The sequence below is a fragment of the Pelophylax lessonae genome, assembly GCF_965119305.1.
Source record: "Pelophylax lessonae genome assembly, chromosome: 11".
NCBI lineage: Eukaryota > Metazoa > Chordata > Amphibia > Anura > Ranidae > Pelophylax > Pelophylax lessonae.
This window is the reverse complement of record NC_138778.1, coordinates 197,990,912-198,007,497: the sequence shown is the minus strand read 5'-3', so window position 1 is coordinate 198,007,497 and position 16,586 is coordinate 197,990,912. Positions and strand designations below refer to the sequence as shown.

Sequence of the window (16,586 nt, the reverse complement as noted above, 5' to 3'; positions counted from 1 at the left end):
CAGCCTTTTTTTGGGGGTCCCATAGAAACATTGGGCTCCTCTAGAGGTTGGTAGAGGTTCCTGGAGCTGTGGTTGACTGACCCTACCTTCTAAGTTCTGGGGTCAACGCCACTTGGCAGAGCCAGTGGCATGACAGCAATGATCTTTTTATCTGTTTGTAAAGATGGCATTCTGACCACCAATGTAAGGGCCATTTTTTTCCCTTTGACATCTGATGAATGATTTTTTTCAGGGATTCCCAGAGACATGAAATTATTTCAAGGGTTCCTCCTGGGTAAAAATGTTGACAAAGGCTGCTGTAAACTTACCTATCTGACGGGGAGCGAGTCCTCACTTTGTCCTGTTGAAGCCTACAGCATTATCTTCACATCTGAGAATTTCATATAAAAAAAATGTGAAAAATATTGTTATTTTTTCAAAATTGTCGCTCTTTTTTTGTTTATAGCGCAAAAAAAAAAAAAATCGCACAGATGATCAAATACTACCAAAGGAAAGCTCTGTTTGTGGGGAAAAAAGAACGTCAATTTCGTTTGGATAGAGCGTCGCACGACCGCGCAATTGTCCGTTAAAGTCACACAGTGCCGAATCGCAAAATAGGCCCTGGTCTTTGAGCAGCCAAATCTTCCGGGGCTAAAGTGGTTAACTGACCTTTGGGTGTATATGTGTGTGTTTGTACAGTATATTAGAAACATCAAACTCTAAGTGCCTCTGTTCCTTCTCTGCGCTACATAATGGAGTTTATTCACAAAAGGAATAGGGACAGCTCACTTAGCAAGGTGAATGTTTACTGAACCCAATGAATAAAATGATGCTGTTTTCATTTTAATCAACCCATTGAATGTTAGCTAAAATACAGATTTTTGTTTAATTTCCTTTGCACATGATTAGGCATTCAAAGTGAACAAAGGATCACCAAGTTTAAAATAATTGACTTTGCAAAGTGAAAAAAAAACACTTTTTAAAATGAACGGCCTCTACTCCTTTCAAGCGCATTGTGTTGTAAATATATATAAAAAAGGAAACAAAGGTATAGTAAAAAATTAGAAAGTCATGGTATTTGACTAAACTGACCTGACTTCAGCGAATTAGGGTGACCATACCCAACAAAAAGAATCCATTTATACAAACAGCCAGCCGAATCTGCTGTCATCTCTAGAGCTGGCTAGGGGCCAGTGTGGCAAGCCGGGGTGCTGGAATCAGTGGCTGCAAGGCAACCAGGATAATCTACTTGACCTGGAAGCTAAAAGGATCATCTTCTGGGCTCCAGCTCTAGATACAGAGCATAATGCTTCCTTGTTGTGCTTACATAAGAGCAGGGCTTTTTTTCAGCTGGAACTTGGTGGAACTCAGTTCCACCACCTTTGGCTCAGGCCCTCTGCTCCCTGCTCACCACCATCAATTGTAAACACAGAGGTCTGGCTTCTGTGTTTACAAGTGACAGCTTTTCTCCCAATGGCTTCCACAGATCTGATCTCCTGAGTGTCTCCCATCTAGTGCATGATAGAGACAAGGGAGATGCAGGTGCCAGGAGTGCAGTGCAGGTGCCAAGAACTCCAGTGGATGATCTTCCAGCAAGTGAGAGAGGCAGAGCCAACTACAGTGTGCGGGGAAGTACTAGAGCCGACTAGGTGCTTCTGCTTAATACAGCAACAAAAGTAAGACATGGAAGAGGGTGGAGCGTTAAAGGAGGTGGGGAGAAGATGGGGGCAGTGGAGGAGGGGGGTTGCATGCAGAGGTGAGAGCTTAAGAGGTGTGAAAGAGAGAAGTGGATGGGGGATGCAGAGGATGGATGCATGTGGAAGAAGGCTGAACTCTGTGCTATGTATGCAGGGCACCCCTGAACTCTGCACTATGTACATAACGCACCCCCAGATTCTGCCACTATTTGATGCAGTTTGGAGTGTGTGTATGTGTGTGTCGGGGACTGGGGTTGAGTTCCTGTACCAGTTTTCTGAGAAAAAAAAGCCCTCCATAGGAGATCACAGCAATGGCAAACCTGAAGTCTCTAGTAACATAGTAGTTGAGGTTGAATAAAGACAATAGTCCATCCAGTTCAACCTGTGTAGGTGTGTGTGGCCGTAATCATCTCTCATACCCCTGAATGTTCTGATCCTTGAGATGTATGTCTAAGAGTCTTTTGAAAGCCACCAAACTTCCCACAGAAACCACCTCTTGTGGTAGAGAATTCCACAATCTTGTAGCCCTAATAGTAAAGAACCCCCTGCGTTGCCTGAGGTTAAAACACTTCTCCAATCGCATTAAAGTTAGTTGTTGAAGGCACCAATATCCATCTTGGAGCAGGGTAAAGATGATCCACCTGTGCCTTGTCACTCCATACAATAACAGATTCCTATAACAAGAACTGACGGCATGAATGTATGGAGAATTGGATCAGGTCAGGTCATGAAGAAATAATTGATAAAAAATAATTCAAAAGTAAATAAAACACATACATAAAGCGTAAAATGTCAAACTCCCTCCAATACCCATTAAACCCCCAGGTCTCAAAAAACACATTGGATGCTCTGGGTGATATCTGTGTTGACAGCATGAACATATAGGGCTCTTGCAAGCATAAGCAATGCTATTCAATAATTCTAGAATTGCTAGTAGACTAGAACTAGCCCCACTAAACCAAGTCTCTTCTACACAAACCCAACTCATTCTTACGTGTCAGCTACAATAAAACACTGGGGTGGAAATACTAAAGGCAAATAGGTTGTGAAGTTTGCAAGTGCAGATGCTTTCATTTTCCTTAAAACATGTAATGTGGTATAGACAATAACTCACCCTAGCTCCACCGCACTGTGGGAAGATATAGAGCTAAGTGTTGGTGCTCAGGCTGAACGTCCAAACCAAATGTTATATGAATAAACCCGGCACACGATAAGGCTTCTTCCAAGTAAAATTCTTTATTCCAACATGGATAGCGTTGACAACATGACGATTCTGACGCGTTTCGGCTTTACGCAATGTATGTAATGTGGTAAAGCTTCACCTTGTAAAGAATACCCAATCAGGTGCAAGTAAAAAAAAAAAAAAAAAACATTTTTTGCCTGCACATGGTTGGATCATGGAAATCAACAGAGCCTTATGACATTGAAAATTAGTGCAACTGCACTTGCAAAGTGCACAGTCGACTTACCTTCAGTAAATCCACCCAGTACATAAATGGATTTTTTAATGTGGTGTGCTTCATAAGGTAACATTGAAAGGGAAAAAATTGAGTTATGCTTGTCATCTAAACATCCCACTGATGTGACTTCCTTGTATGAAGGAGACTATGACATTTATATTTTAAGCCTAATATCTTTATTTGCGCTAATTTAGTTAAAAAAAAAAAAGCAATACTTTATTTCCAATTTTTCCTAGTTAAAATTCATGAAATAAAAATGAAAGCACTGAAATCTACTACCAAATTAAAGTCCCCTCACTTCCAAGAACAAGAACGATTTTATGTTAGGAGACTACAAAGGCGAAAAGTTATTTGGTGCAAAACCAACATCTTCAAAAGGAAAACAAAATCTGGATTTATGAGGAGAAAAAAAAAGTGGTGGTCCTGAAGTAGTTAAATCAATTTAAGCGCTGAATGAGATAATTGGCCAGGGGTCAAGAGCAGAGTTCTTCAGAGACTTTGAAATACTTCACTTTGATGATTCTGTTTACTGAAGAAAAGTGATAAAATGTTCAATGCACATGCAGGATTGTAGGAGGCCTTCTGAAGGAAATAAAAGAAAAAGTCCAAAATCTGCTGGTCCATACCCGGTCTATCTGCAGTGTATACTGTCACACCATCCTACGAAGGCAAGTTCTTTAAATATATATATATATGTGTGGACTATCCAGAATCAATTCAGTATGTGTATACATAACACTGGTGATCATCCAGTATCTGTGCCTCATCACAACCAAAGTGCAGTGCCTCATCACAACCGAGGTGCAGTGCCTCATCACAACCAAAGTGCAGTGCCTCATCCCAACCAAGGTGCAGTGCCCCATCCCAACCAAAGTGCAGTGCCTCATCACAACCAAAGTGCAGTGCCTCATCACAACCAAAGTGCAGTGCCTCATCACAACCAAGGCGCAGTGCCTCATCACAACCAAAGTGCAGTGCCTCATCACAACCAAAGTGCAGTGCCTCATCACAACCAAGGCGCAGTGCCTCATCACAACCAAAGTGCAGTGCCTCATCACAACCAAAGTGCAGTGCCTGATCACAACCGAGGTGCAGTGCCTCATCACAACCAAAGTGCAGTGCCTCATCACAACCAAGGTGCAGTGCCTCATCACAACCAAAGTGCAGTGCCTCATCACAACCGAGGTGCAGTGCCTCATCACAACCAAAGTGCAGTGCCCCATCCCAACCAAAGTGCAGTGCCTCATCACAACCAAAGTGCAGTGCCTCATCCCAACCAAGGTGCAGTGCCTCATCACAACCAAAGTGCAGTGCCTCATCACAACCAAAGTGCAGTGTCTCATCACAACCAAGGTGCAGTGCCTCATCACAACCAAGGTGCAGTGCCTCATCACAACCAAAGTGCAGTGCCTCATCACAACCAAGGTGCAGTGCCTCATCACAACCAAAGTGCAGTGCCTCATCACAACCAAAGTGCAGTGCCTCATCACAACCAAAGTGCAGTGCCTCATCACAACCGAGATGCAGTGCCTCATCACAACAAAAGTGCAGTGCCTCATCACAACCAAAGTGAATTGCCTCATCACAGCCAAATTGCAGTGCCTCATCACAACCAAAGTGAATTGCCTCATCACAGCCAAATTGCAGTACCTCATCACAACCAAGGTGCAGTGCCTCATCACAACAAAGTGCAGTGCCTCATCACAACCCATCAAACCACAGTAAAGAGAAAACTGACTTGTTGGTTGCTGAACATAATCACCAGTGCATGGCTGTTTTTACCAACAGAAATGGACTAGGGTTAAAATCTATCTATCTATCTATCTATCTATCTATCTATCTATCTATCTATCTATCTATCTATCTATCAATAAATACCACAAAATAAAACCTCTAAAATCGGTGAATGTGATCCTCTGCGCTGACCGGATGTAAAAATACAATAAACCAGAGTTGCTGCTACTTCAAGTGTAAAATATAAATAAATAAAAGTTCAATATAGAAATAAGTCCAAAGGAGTTTCTAAAGAACTCTTAGTAGCGCAGTAAAAGGATAATAAACCTTATATGAAAAAAGTGCAAAGAAGTGCTTCAAACATCCATTGATGAATGATATGTAAACATATCCAAACAGTCTCTAATTGTCCATAAAATGTGAGGGATCCTTAAAGGGTGCTGATATAGGACCACCTTAGGGTAACACCACCACCAGTGCTGGGATATGGCTAGAAAACTCACTCACCAGAACACAATGCCTGACCACTCTCATGGACTAGGCAAAGACAGCATAGGTTTAAATGAGGGTAAAACCAACTCTCTCCTGGCAATCCTGGTTCTTGTACGGATAACTCCTCTCATTGGCAATATATGGATAAAGAGATAAAAAGCACTCCCATAGCGTGATATCGTTTATAACAATTTATTGAAATAACCATAAACCATCACACTCACATAAGCGTAGATCAAAATAGGCGTGGCTATACGGCGTCCACTGAACAATTGTACACTGAGGGTGAAGGAGTTTTCGGATAGCGATACAGCATACCAGACTCTGGAACCATTTGTTTTCTGCCTATTTTGATCTACGCTTATGTGAGTGTGATGGTTTATGGTTATTTCAATAAATTGTTATAAACGATATCACGCTATGGGAGTGCTTTTTATCTCTTTATCCATATATTGCCAATGAGAGGAGTTATCCGTACAAGAACCAGGATTGCCAGGAGAGAGTTGGTTTTACCCTCATTTAAACCTATGCTGTCTTTGCCTAGTCCATGAGAGTGGTCAGGCATTGTGTTCTGGTGAGTGAGTTTTCTAGCCATATCCCAGCACTGGTGGTGGTGTTACCCTAAGGTGGTCCTATATCAGCACCCTTTAAGGATCCCTCACATTTTATGGACAATTAGAGACTGTTTGGATATGTTTACATATCATTCATCAATGGATGTTTGAAGCACTTCTTTGCACTTTTTTCATATAAGGTTTATTATCCTTTTACTGCGCTACTAAGAGTTCTTTAGAAACTCCTTTGGACTATCTATCTATCTATCTATCTATCTATCTATCTATCTATCTATCTATCTATCTATCTATCTATCTATCTATCTATCTATCTATCTATCTATCTATCATCATTATACAGGATTTATATAGTGCCAACAGTTTGCGCAGTACTTTACAATGTGAGGGAAGACAATACAGTTCTAATACAATTCAAAACAGGAGGAATTAGAGGGCCCTGCTCGTTAGAGCTTACAATCTAGAAGTGGGGGTCAAGTGAAACAAAAGGCAATAACCGTGGGGGATGGGCTGATGGAGAAAATCGTAGTATAGTTGTTAGGTGTGGGTAGGATAGATCTATCCATCTAACTATCTATCCATCTATCTATCTATCTATCTATCTATCTATCTATCTATCTATCTATCTATCTATCTATCTATCTATCTATCTATCTATCTATCTATCTATCTATCTATCTATCCATCTAGCCAGCTATCCATCCATCCATCCAGCTAGCTATCCATCCATCTATCTATCTATCCATCTATCCATCCATCTATCCATCTATCTATCCATCTATCTATCGTACTTCTGACCTCCTTAGCCAGCCACTTTGGAATACATATAACCATCAAGTGTAATAATTTTATAAAAATGAAAAGTTGATCTGGCAATAAGGAAAAGGGTGACTCCCCAATTTGGAGAAGTTATTTCAGATTTGTAAATGACAGGCAGATAAAACCTTGCTGTTCTTGGTTATAATGCTTCGGAACTCATACGCAGACAAAGACAAAACAGTCAGAGAAGTTCTATATAGAACCTTGGCTCCTTTTGACAATAGGAAAAGGTCCATCGAGGTTAGGCGCCAGGTTTACTTTTTCAGTCACAGGGGCCACCTGGTATCTGTCCAGTTTCTAACATATTAATGCAGATTTCAGGAGCCAGTCAATCCATTTTAGAAGACAGCAGGCACTTTTACAGAGACGGGGGAACATTCACATACGTGCTATGAATGACATCTCGTGAAAAGCTAAAAAGATGTTAAGCACTGGCTGGCTCCTGGAAAATGTCTGGTGTTTTTTATGCAGGGACATATTCAAGTAGAAAGGCAGACAGAGACAGGCAGGCATAGGAAAAAAAAAAAAGAGAAGAAGTGAATGAGCGAGAGAGAAAAACATACAAAATTACGCACCCAGCAATATTATTAAGCGGAGCTGTCCAGTGCTGGAAATTGTATACTGCACTAGAGACAGGGGGTTAAAACTAAGAATAAAAGTTCTTTGACAAAAAGGTAATGTCATACAGCACAGCCCTATAATGAAGAGCAAGCAGAGATAAGTGTACTTAATTTATTAAGCATCTCCATCGTCTCATGAAAAGTACATCTCGCCGCTGCCGCTAAGTGCAGAAAAGCAAAAGGCTAAAACTGAATGCTGTATATTACTCGCCTAAAAAGCCTTCTTGCATTTTTACATTACTATTCCATATAATGCCAGCTGTTTGCAGCACATCATAGCATTACTAGGACTACATACTTTGTCAACGGCTATAAAATTCAATTGTAAGAACTGTGAAAAAATTCCGGATCAGATCCCACAACGGACTTCCCAATACAAGGATCTATTTTTTTCTCTTGTTCCAAAACACGAGTGACAAACTCAAAGGATGACTTATTCTTTTGTCATAACTCATAAATTATTTTGTCATAAAATGTTTTTTTTATTTTTATAAAAGCCTAGTTTAGCCTTTCTCAACCTTTTCAACACAGAGAAACCCTTGAAATAACTTTCCGGTCTCAAGGAACCCCTACTAAAAATTCCCATATCTACAACTCATTATAAGTGGGATGAATGCTCCAAGGAACCCCTACTAAAATTCCCATATCTACAACTCATGATAAGTGGGATGAATGCTCCTTACACTTGTGGTCATTGGGAAGAAGTACCCCCTTTAGATAGCTTAAAGGATCAATGGTGTTAGTGGGAACTTATCTAAGAGGCCGAACATTCTCAATGCTTAAGGCAACCTGTGGAGGAACTCTAATTGAGAAACCCTGGTCTAGCTGGTGGAGTCAGGAAGGCTTATGGCTGGGTTTAGAAACCAACTTATTTCCAATTGTGGATGAAATAAACAATTCCAGTTGTTGAGGTACTACAAGTTCTAGCATTCTTCATCAAAGAAACATTGTGAAGAAGTCCCCCCTTACAGATAGCTTCAAAGATCAATGGTGTCAGTGGGAACTTATCTAAGAGGCCGAACGTGCTCAATGCTTAAGACAACCTGTGGAGGAACTCTAATTGAGAAACCCTGGTCTAGCTGGTGGAGTCAGGAAAGCTTATGGCTGGGTTTAGAAACCAACTATTTTCCAATTGTGGACGAAATAAACAATTCCAGTTGAGGAACTACAAGTTCCAGCATTCTTCATCAAAAAGACATTGGGAAGAAGCCCCCCCCCCCCCCTTACAGATAGCTTAAAGGATCAATGGTGTTAGTGGGAACTTATCTAAAAGGCCGAACGTGCTCAACGCTTAAGGCAACCTGTGGAGGAACTCTAATTGAGAAACCCTGGTCTAGCTGGTGGAGTCAAGAAGGCTTATGGCTGGGTTTAGAAACCAACTTATTTCCAATTGTGGACGAATTAACAATTCCAGTTGTTGAGGAACTACAAGTTCCAGCATTCTTCATGAAAGAGACATTGGGAAGAATTCCACCTTTACAGATAGCTTAAAGGATCAATGGTGTCAGTGGGAACTTATCTAAGAGGCCGAACGTGCTCAATGCTTAAGACAACCTGTGGAGGAACTCTAATTGAGAAACCCTGGTCTAGCTGGTGGAGTCAGGAAGGCTTATGGCTGGGTTTAGAAACCAACTCTTTTGCAATTGTGGACGAAATAAACAATTCCAGTTGTTGAGGAACTGCAAGTTCCAGCATTCTTCATCAAAGAGACATTGGGAAGAAGTCCCCCCTTACAGATAGCTTAAAGGATCAATGGTGTCAGTTATCTAATGGCTCGTTTCCACTGAGCTTTCTGGTACGGTTCGGTTCGGTACGGTACGCTATTTATGCCGTTTCCATTATGAATGATATCCTAATTCCGAACCGTACCGTACCACTTTTTGGTACCCTTTCGTTGGGGTACCAAGCACATTAGTACCGTACCAACAGGGTGGAGCTACACTCTGCAGAACTTTGATTGGTTGACAGAGAATCGTCTATCACAGCTTTCCTGCTACACCACGCCTATCATGAAAGGGTACTATTGGCAGTGGAAACGCAATGTGTACGGTTCTGAACCGTACCGTACTGAACCGTACCGTACCATTCAGTGGAAACGAGGCATAAGAGGCAGAAAGTGCGCAATGCTTAAGGCAACCTGTTGAGGAACTTTAATTGAGAAACCCTGGTCTAGCTGGTGGAGTCAGGAAGGCTCATGGCTGGGTTTAGAAACCAACTCTTTTCCAATTGTGGACGAAATAAACAATTCCAGTTGTTAAGGAACTACAAGTTCCAGCATTCTTCATCAAAGAGACATTGGGAAGAAGTCCCCCCTTAGAGATAGCTTAAAGGATCAATGGTGTCAGTGGGAACTTATCTAAGAGGCAGAACGTGCTCAATGCTTAAGGCAACTTGTGGAGGAACTCTAATTGAGAAACCCTGGTCTAGCTGGTGGAGTCAGGGAGGCTTATGGCTGGGTTTAGAAACCAACTCTTTTCCAATTGTGGACGAAATAGACAATTCCAGTTGTTGAGGAACTACAAGTTCCAGCATTCTTCATCAAAGAGACAGCCTAGCACCTTAGATGAGAACCATAGGTTCCTTGATTGGCAAGGCATGGCTTTCTTCACACCTAGTGAGGTATCTAGTGGCCAATTCCTGGGCCTCAGGACCTGACATAAGTACTAGTGGAAATCATAGGCAGCAAAGCATTAAAATACCAAACTGCATTGACTACGTGATTCCTTCAGCCTAAATGATTCTGCCGCTGGCTGCGAGGAAACTGCTATTTTTCTAAATCTAAAAATAATGTACAATTTTGAGGAGCGCGGATTCGGTAAGATCGTGTACCCAGACGAGCCCGAAACTTCTCCTTTGTGATTTTAGCAGTCAGGTTTTGAAGCGGATCTGTCAAAGGGTCAAAGATGCACAATGTTCTTGCTGCACGAAAGCCTGTTAAGCAGTGACAGCACAGAAGTTGATGTAGCCCTAGCTATCACATTAGGCACTTCCCCACAAATACCTTCTACACTTTGCACCAAAGACCTCCTCAAAAAAAGATTGACCCTTTCCTTCAGACAAAACTACTTTAACAAGCATACTCTGGGGTATATACAGCTGATGACACTACAGAGGCTGAAAAACAACAATAATGTATTATTCAGCTGAAAGCCTCAGAACTAATGTGTTCCATGGACTAGGAAAGCACCAACATATAAAAAAAAAATTTTGTGATGAATACAGGAAGCAAAAAAATTGCTAAATATTGCTTGAATGTATTCGGAAAGTAGACATCTGCTTTTGTTTTTTGACGCATATGCTGCGGTTATTATAATGTAACAATATTAATACATAAAAAATGCCTGCATATATTTATATTATTTATACATGCCATCGTAACATTTGTCTGAAGGAAACAAAAAGACTTTCAATTATAAAACTGTCACTGTGAAACCACCCGACTTTCTTACGCCTAACAGGGGCAACAGACCGTTTACTGCAAATAGAACACAGACGGTAAATGAAGATCCACTCATAGCTTAATTCACACAGGACAATCAGATGAATATTTATGATGCGACGGATTCAATTTTTAACTCAGATTTGGTGTTTTTTTTTTTTTTGTGATCATTAAAAGCGAATAAAGTGTCCTAGAAATGAGACAAAATCTAAGTTTAATGCACATGTGTACTTTGAAAGTGAACCATTTATTTCATTATGTAGACAGGTTATACAGCTTTTCTCAATCTTAAATCATTTTCAGGTCTCAGGGGGACCTTTGAAAAAAATTAAATCAGTCAGGGAAAATGCCCCTTACATTGATGGGGTGAAGAATGTGCCCCTTACCGTGATAGGAAAATTGACAACTTTACCAACAGCTAAAAAAGATCATTGGTGTCGTGCTGCTGGCTCGGCCAAGTGGTGGTAGACCTGGTATTATACAGGAACCATCAGATGGGAGGTCAATTAACGTGTCGGGCTGCTGGCTCAACCAAGTGGTGGTAGACCTGGTATTATACAGGAACCATCAGAAGGGAGGTCAATTAATGTGTCGTGGTGCTGGTTCTGCCAAGTGGTGGTAGACCTGGTATTATACAGGAACCATCAGATGGGAGATCAATTAATGTGTCATGGTGCTGGCTCTGCCAAGTGGTGGTAGACCTGGCATTATACAGGAACCATCAGATGGGAGGTCAATAAATGTGTTGTGGTGCTGGCTCGGCCAAGTGGTGGTAGACCTGGCATTATACAAGTACCATCAGATGGGAGGTCAATTAATGTTTTGTGGTGCTGGCTCTGCCAAGTGGTGGTAGACCTGGCATTATACAGGAACCATCAGATGGGAGGTCAATTAATGTGTTGTGGTGCTGGCTCTGCCAAGTGGTGGTAGACCTGGTATTATACAGGAACCATCAGATGGGAGGTCAATAAATGTGTCATGGTGCTGGCTCTGCCAAGTGGTGGTAGACCTGGCATTATACAGGAACCATCAGATGGGAGGTCAATTAATGTGTTGTGGTGCTGGCTCGGCCAAGTGGTGGTAGACCTGGCATTATACAAGTACCATCAGATGGGAGGTCAATTAATGTTTTGTGGTGCTGGCTCTGCCAAGTGGTGGTAGACCTGGCATTATACAGGAACCATCAGATGGGAGGTCAATTAATGTGTTGTGGTGCTGGCTCTGCCAAGTGGTGGTAGACCTGGCATTATACAGGAACCATCAGATGGGAGGTCAATTAATGTGTTGTGGTGCTGGCTCTGCCAAGTGGTGGTAGACCTGGCATTATACAGGTACCATCAGATGGGAGGTCAATTAATGTGTCGTGCTGCTGGCTCTGCCAAGTGGTGGTAGACCTGACATTATACAGGTACCATCAGATGGGAGGTCAATTAATGTGTCGTGCTGCTGGCTCGGCCAAGTGGTGGTAGACCTGGTATTATACAGGAACCATCAGATGGGAGGTCAATCAATGAACCCCTGGCCACCCAAAGAGGAACCATAAGGTTCCATGGAACCCTGGCTGAGAATGGCTGCTTTGATCGGTCATATGGACTACATGACACCTGTGCTAATTTATTAAAATAAAAAAACTTAACGTAAGATGATTGCATTTTTTTATTTATTCCAAATGTCACCCTAGATAGGTGATTTCAGTTGTGGTGTTGAGGGACGGCTCACAGTGCCCACTTCCAGGTATGAGCACAGGTGGGCTAATCAGTGTCATTGTAAAGGCCACCCTAGCTCACCTGTGATGTCCTGGAGAGGATCACACCTACTAAGCTTTGATGGATGCAGCTCTAAATTATTCTTCTAGATAAAGCAGAGAAAAAAAAGCTCTAGCAGGGACTCGGCCGGCTCAAATCACTGAACCAAAGAAGACGGGGAGAGAAATAATTTTTACCAAAAAGAATTGTGGAATTTAAAATTCCAAAGAGCGCTGGATACACAATGTCCACTTATCAGTCAATAAACCTTTTTATTAATTTTTTCCCCTGACAGAACACATTTTAGGAGCCCGGCGTAGCAAAGCGTTCCATTCTTGGCAAAGGCGAGCGTGCCGTAAGGGGAGTCCCTGCCGCCTCGGTGACACTTTGCAAAGCGCGGAAATGTTTTGTGCCGTTGTATCTTTATCATCGTCACCCCATTCAGCAGCTGAGGAATCCGCAGAGGATTCCAAAGCCGGAGCTTTCTCTCTATTCAGTCTATTGAAAAGGCAGAAGATCTTTACTACATTCCGCCGCTGCCATTCGCTCTCATTGTCCTAGACAGGGGGAGCTTCCGAGCAGCTGGCCGAGCCATTAACTCCTGCACACTGCTAGCGAGCGCCTTTTAATTCCTAACCTGGAATGCTTGGAGCGTCCAACTATGAGACTTCCCCTGGATGGTCACCGCAATGCACTGACTTTACTTACGAAGCCCCGTGCAGAATGAATGGTGAATTGGGAGGAGGAGGGGGATTTTTCTATGAACGGTCTTATTTAGCACTGAATGTATAATGGGCTGTGGAGCATTTAAGCAGAAAGCAGGCTTTGCAGATGACTTTGTACCTTCCTCTCTCTCTCTCTCTGGCTGGGAGATGATGGGAGAGAGCTGTGCTGAGTCTATCACTGCTACCCACACACACACCAAGGCTCGGCATGTGCCAAAACGCCAGCGTCTGGTGATTGTTATCAGTGGGCGCCCTGGCACCAGGGCTGTGCCCATCATCCACAGGTCCCTTCACATGGGACTGCTTGCCCAGTTCTGCAGATGTGATTGGTGTGTGCACCCTCCCCCCCCCCCCCCTTCCATGTGCCCTGCACTGAACTTCTACCTCCAGTGACAGAGATGTGCCATCCACCAGGCTGTACGGGGGGGGCACCACATCACAGTGCCCGCTGTGCCAACTTAACCTCTTCCAGCCAGGCTTGCCTCTATCCCTTCAATGGAGATTTCTTTGATATTAACCCTTTAATTCCATGTGCTAGGCATGCCATGGCACATCTGATCTGACAGTTAACCCTTTCCTTCAATGCAACAGATTTTATTTGTTTGTTTGTATTTCTAGGTGCCCCTTCCCAACCCAACCCAACCCAGCAGATCATGCAGGAGGATGAGACAGGCAGGGGTACCAGGGTGGGGTGCAGACTATAGGGGAGGAAAGGTTGCCCACTTACCCCCAGTGCCCCTGGCAGGGCTAACAGCAGCAGCAGAGCGCTCCCCGACCCCTTTGGCATCTTTGCACCCAGACTGGACTCTTGATCCTGGCAGCCACACAAAAAAATAAACGTCCAAATCCCAGAGGTTGTGCTGTAAATGGCCAGTATGGGTCCTCCCACACCCCCCCTTATCCCCTTCCAATAATGTCCCGGTGCCGGTATAAGGCTCCGCTGCCCCCGGGCACTGCCGCTTGCCGCCCCGGCTCTCCCACGCTCTGAGCTGCAGGTGAACGGGTTGCACCAGCTGAGCGCAGGCAGGCCCCGCCCCACTACACGCGCTGACTGGCACCTCCGCCACGCCCCCACAGGGTTTCGCTGACTGACAGCCAAGCCGAGCCCACGAACGGCGGAAAGCCACGCCCACCTCGGCACAAGGGATGAATGATCATCGGACGGGCGTGTGTTTCCGCAGCGCCCTCCCTGGTGGTTGTGAGCGCTGCAGCCTGCCAGTTCGGGGAGATCGCAGAGGAGAAGCGCTGTGTGATAAGGCTGGACAGACAGAAAGCAGAAGCACGGGGGGGGGTGGGTTATAGAAATGGAGGGGTAAGGGGCACGGAGGAGGACAAGAGACAGACACGGGGGGGGGGGGGCAGTTATATAATGGAGGGGTCAGGTACATGGAGGGTTAAGGTGCATGGAGGAGGACAGGAGACAGGCGGGCGGGGGGGGGGGGGGGCAGGTATATAATGGAGGGGTAAGGTGCATGGAGGAGGACAGGAGGGGGCAGTTATATAATGGAGGGGTAAGGTGCATGGAGGAGGACAGGAGACAGGCGGGGGGGGGGGGGCAGTTATATAATGGAGGGGTAAGGTGCATGGAGGAGGACAGGAGACAGGCAGGGGGGGGGGATTATATAATGGAGGGGTAAGGTGCATGGAGGAGGACAGGAGACAGGCAGGGGGGGGGGATTATAAAATGGAGGGGTAAGGTGCATGGAGGAGGACAGGAGACAGGCAGGGGGGGGGGGGATTATAAAATGGAGGGGTAAGGTGCATGGAGGAGGACAGGAGACAGGTAGGGGGGGGGGATTATAAAATGGAGGGGTAAGGTGCATGGAGGAGGACAGGAGACAGGCGGGGGCAGTTATTTAGTAGAGGGGTGAGGTGCATGGAGGGGACGGGGGCAGTTGGATAATGGAGGGGTAAGGTGTATGGAGGAGGACTGGAGTGAGGCACAGGGGGGGGGGGGGGGCAGTTATATAATGGAGGGGTTAGGTGCATGGAGGAGGAGGACAAGAGACAGGCGGGGCAGTTGCATAATAGAGGGGTAAGTTGCATGGGGAAGGACAGGAGACAGACGGACGGACGGGGGGGGGGGGGGGCAGCAGGATAATGGAGGGGTAAGGTGCATGGAGGAGGACAGGAGACAGATGGGGGAGGGGGGCAGTTATATAGTAGAGGGGTGAGGTGCATGGAGAGGACAGGAGACAGGCGGGAGGGGGGGGGGGGTGAATTGGATAATGGAGGGGTAAGGTGTATGGTGGAGGATAGGAGGCGGGGGGGGGCAGTTATATAATAGAGAGCTAAGGTGCATGAAGGAGAACAGGAGACGGGCACGGGGGGGGGGGGGGGGGCAGTTTTATTCCATGTCTATCTCCTTACTTATATACCAAATATTGTGACTGCATCTCAGCAAACATATACAGGTGTCAGTACTGCCTAGACTGGATCAGAATATTGGAATGGGCAAATCACTGAATGACTGCATATGGTGTCACCCAATCAGTGAAGAGCCAAGACTTTTCTTTATATCCCCCTCCCCCCCCCTATTCACCAACCACAGCCGGGACAAGGGGTGGGCAGGAGGGACGGCTGCCCTGTCCACCGTGGTATCATGTGAAGTGGGGGGGCACCATGAGGAGATTGGGGGGGGGACATTTGTGTTGGGAGAGGGAATTTGAGGGGGGGGGGGGTGTCAGGGGGTAAGAATAGTTCTAGGAGGGAAAATTTGGGGAGGCATGCTAGGAGTGGTGATTTGGGGAGATTTGTGTTAGGAGCGGGGGACAGGTGAAGAGGATTTGTGCTAGGAGTCAGGATTTGGGTAGAAAAGGTAATCTGGTGGGGGACAGCCTGTGCTAGTAGGGATGCTTGGGGAGTATTTGTGCTGGAAGGGGAAATTGGGGGGAGGAGGATTTTGAGTGGGAGGGGGGGGGATTTGTGCTCGAAGGGGAAATTTGAGGGGCAGAGGATTTGTGCTTGGAGATTTTTTTTTTTTTTTTGGTGGGGGGGCGGGGGGATTTGTGTTAGGGGCATATGGGGAGAGATAGGATGTAAGCTAGGGGGGAGGGCACAGAATTGTGCCAGGGGGAAGGATTTCAGCAGGGGGATGGATTTGTACTGGGAGGAAGGGGGGGGGGGTTAATGCTTAGAGGGTAAGCATGCAGATTAGTGCTCATACATCTTAGGGGAGGGGGTTGCACAATTTGGCATGTTCGCCCTGGGCTATAGATGACCTTGTCCCGGCGCTGACCGCAGCCCTTAGATGTACACAACTCCCAACTTTACAACTTGAGAATGAGGAACAATTAAGGTGGGT

The 16,586-nt window shown here is 44.9% G+C and overlaps 1 protein-coding gene across 1 annotated transcript in view; it reads right to left on the bottom strand.

Moving 5' to 3' along the window:
* CDH4 (cadherin 4) overlaps nucleotides 1-14,216 on the bottom strand; it is a 1,089,940-nt gene extending 1,075,724 nt beyond the window's left edge. Inside the window, exon 1 of the mRNA XM_082271591.1 lies at nucleotides 14,010-14,216. Coding sequence (XP_082127717.1) covers nucleotides 14,010-14,069 — 60 coding nt within the window. The 5' untranslated portion in view covers nucleotides 14,070-14,216. The remainder of the gene's footprint in view (nucleotides 1-14,009) is intronic.
* Nucleotides 14,217-16,586: the final 2,370 nt, after the last annotated feature.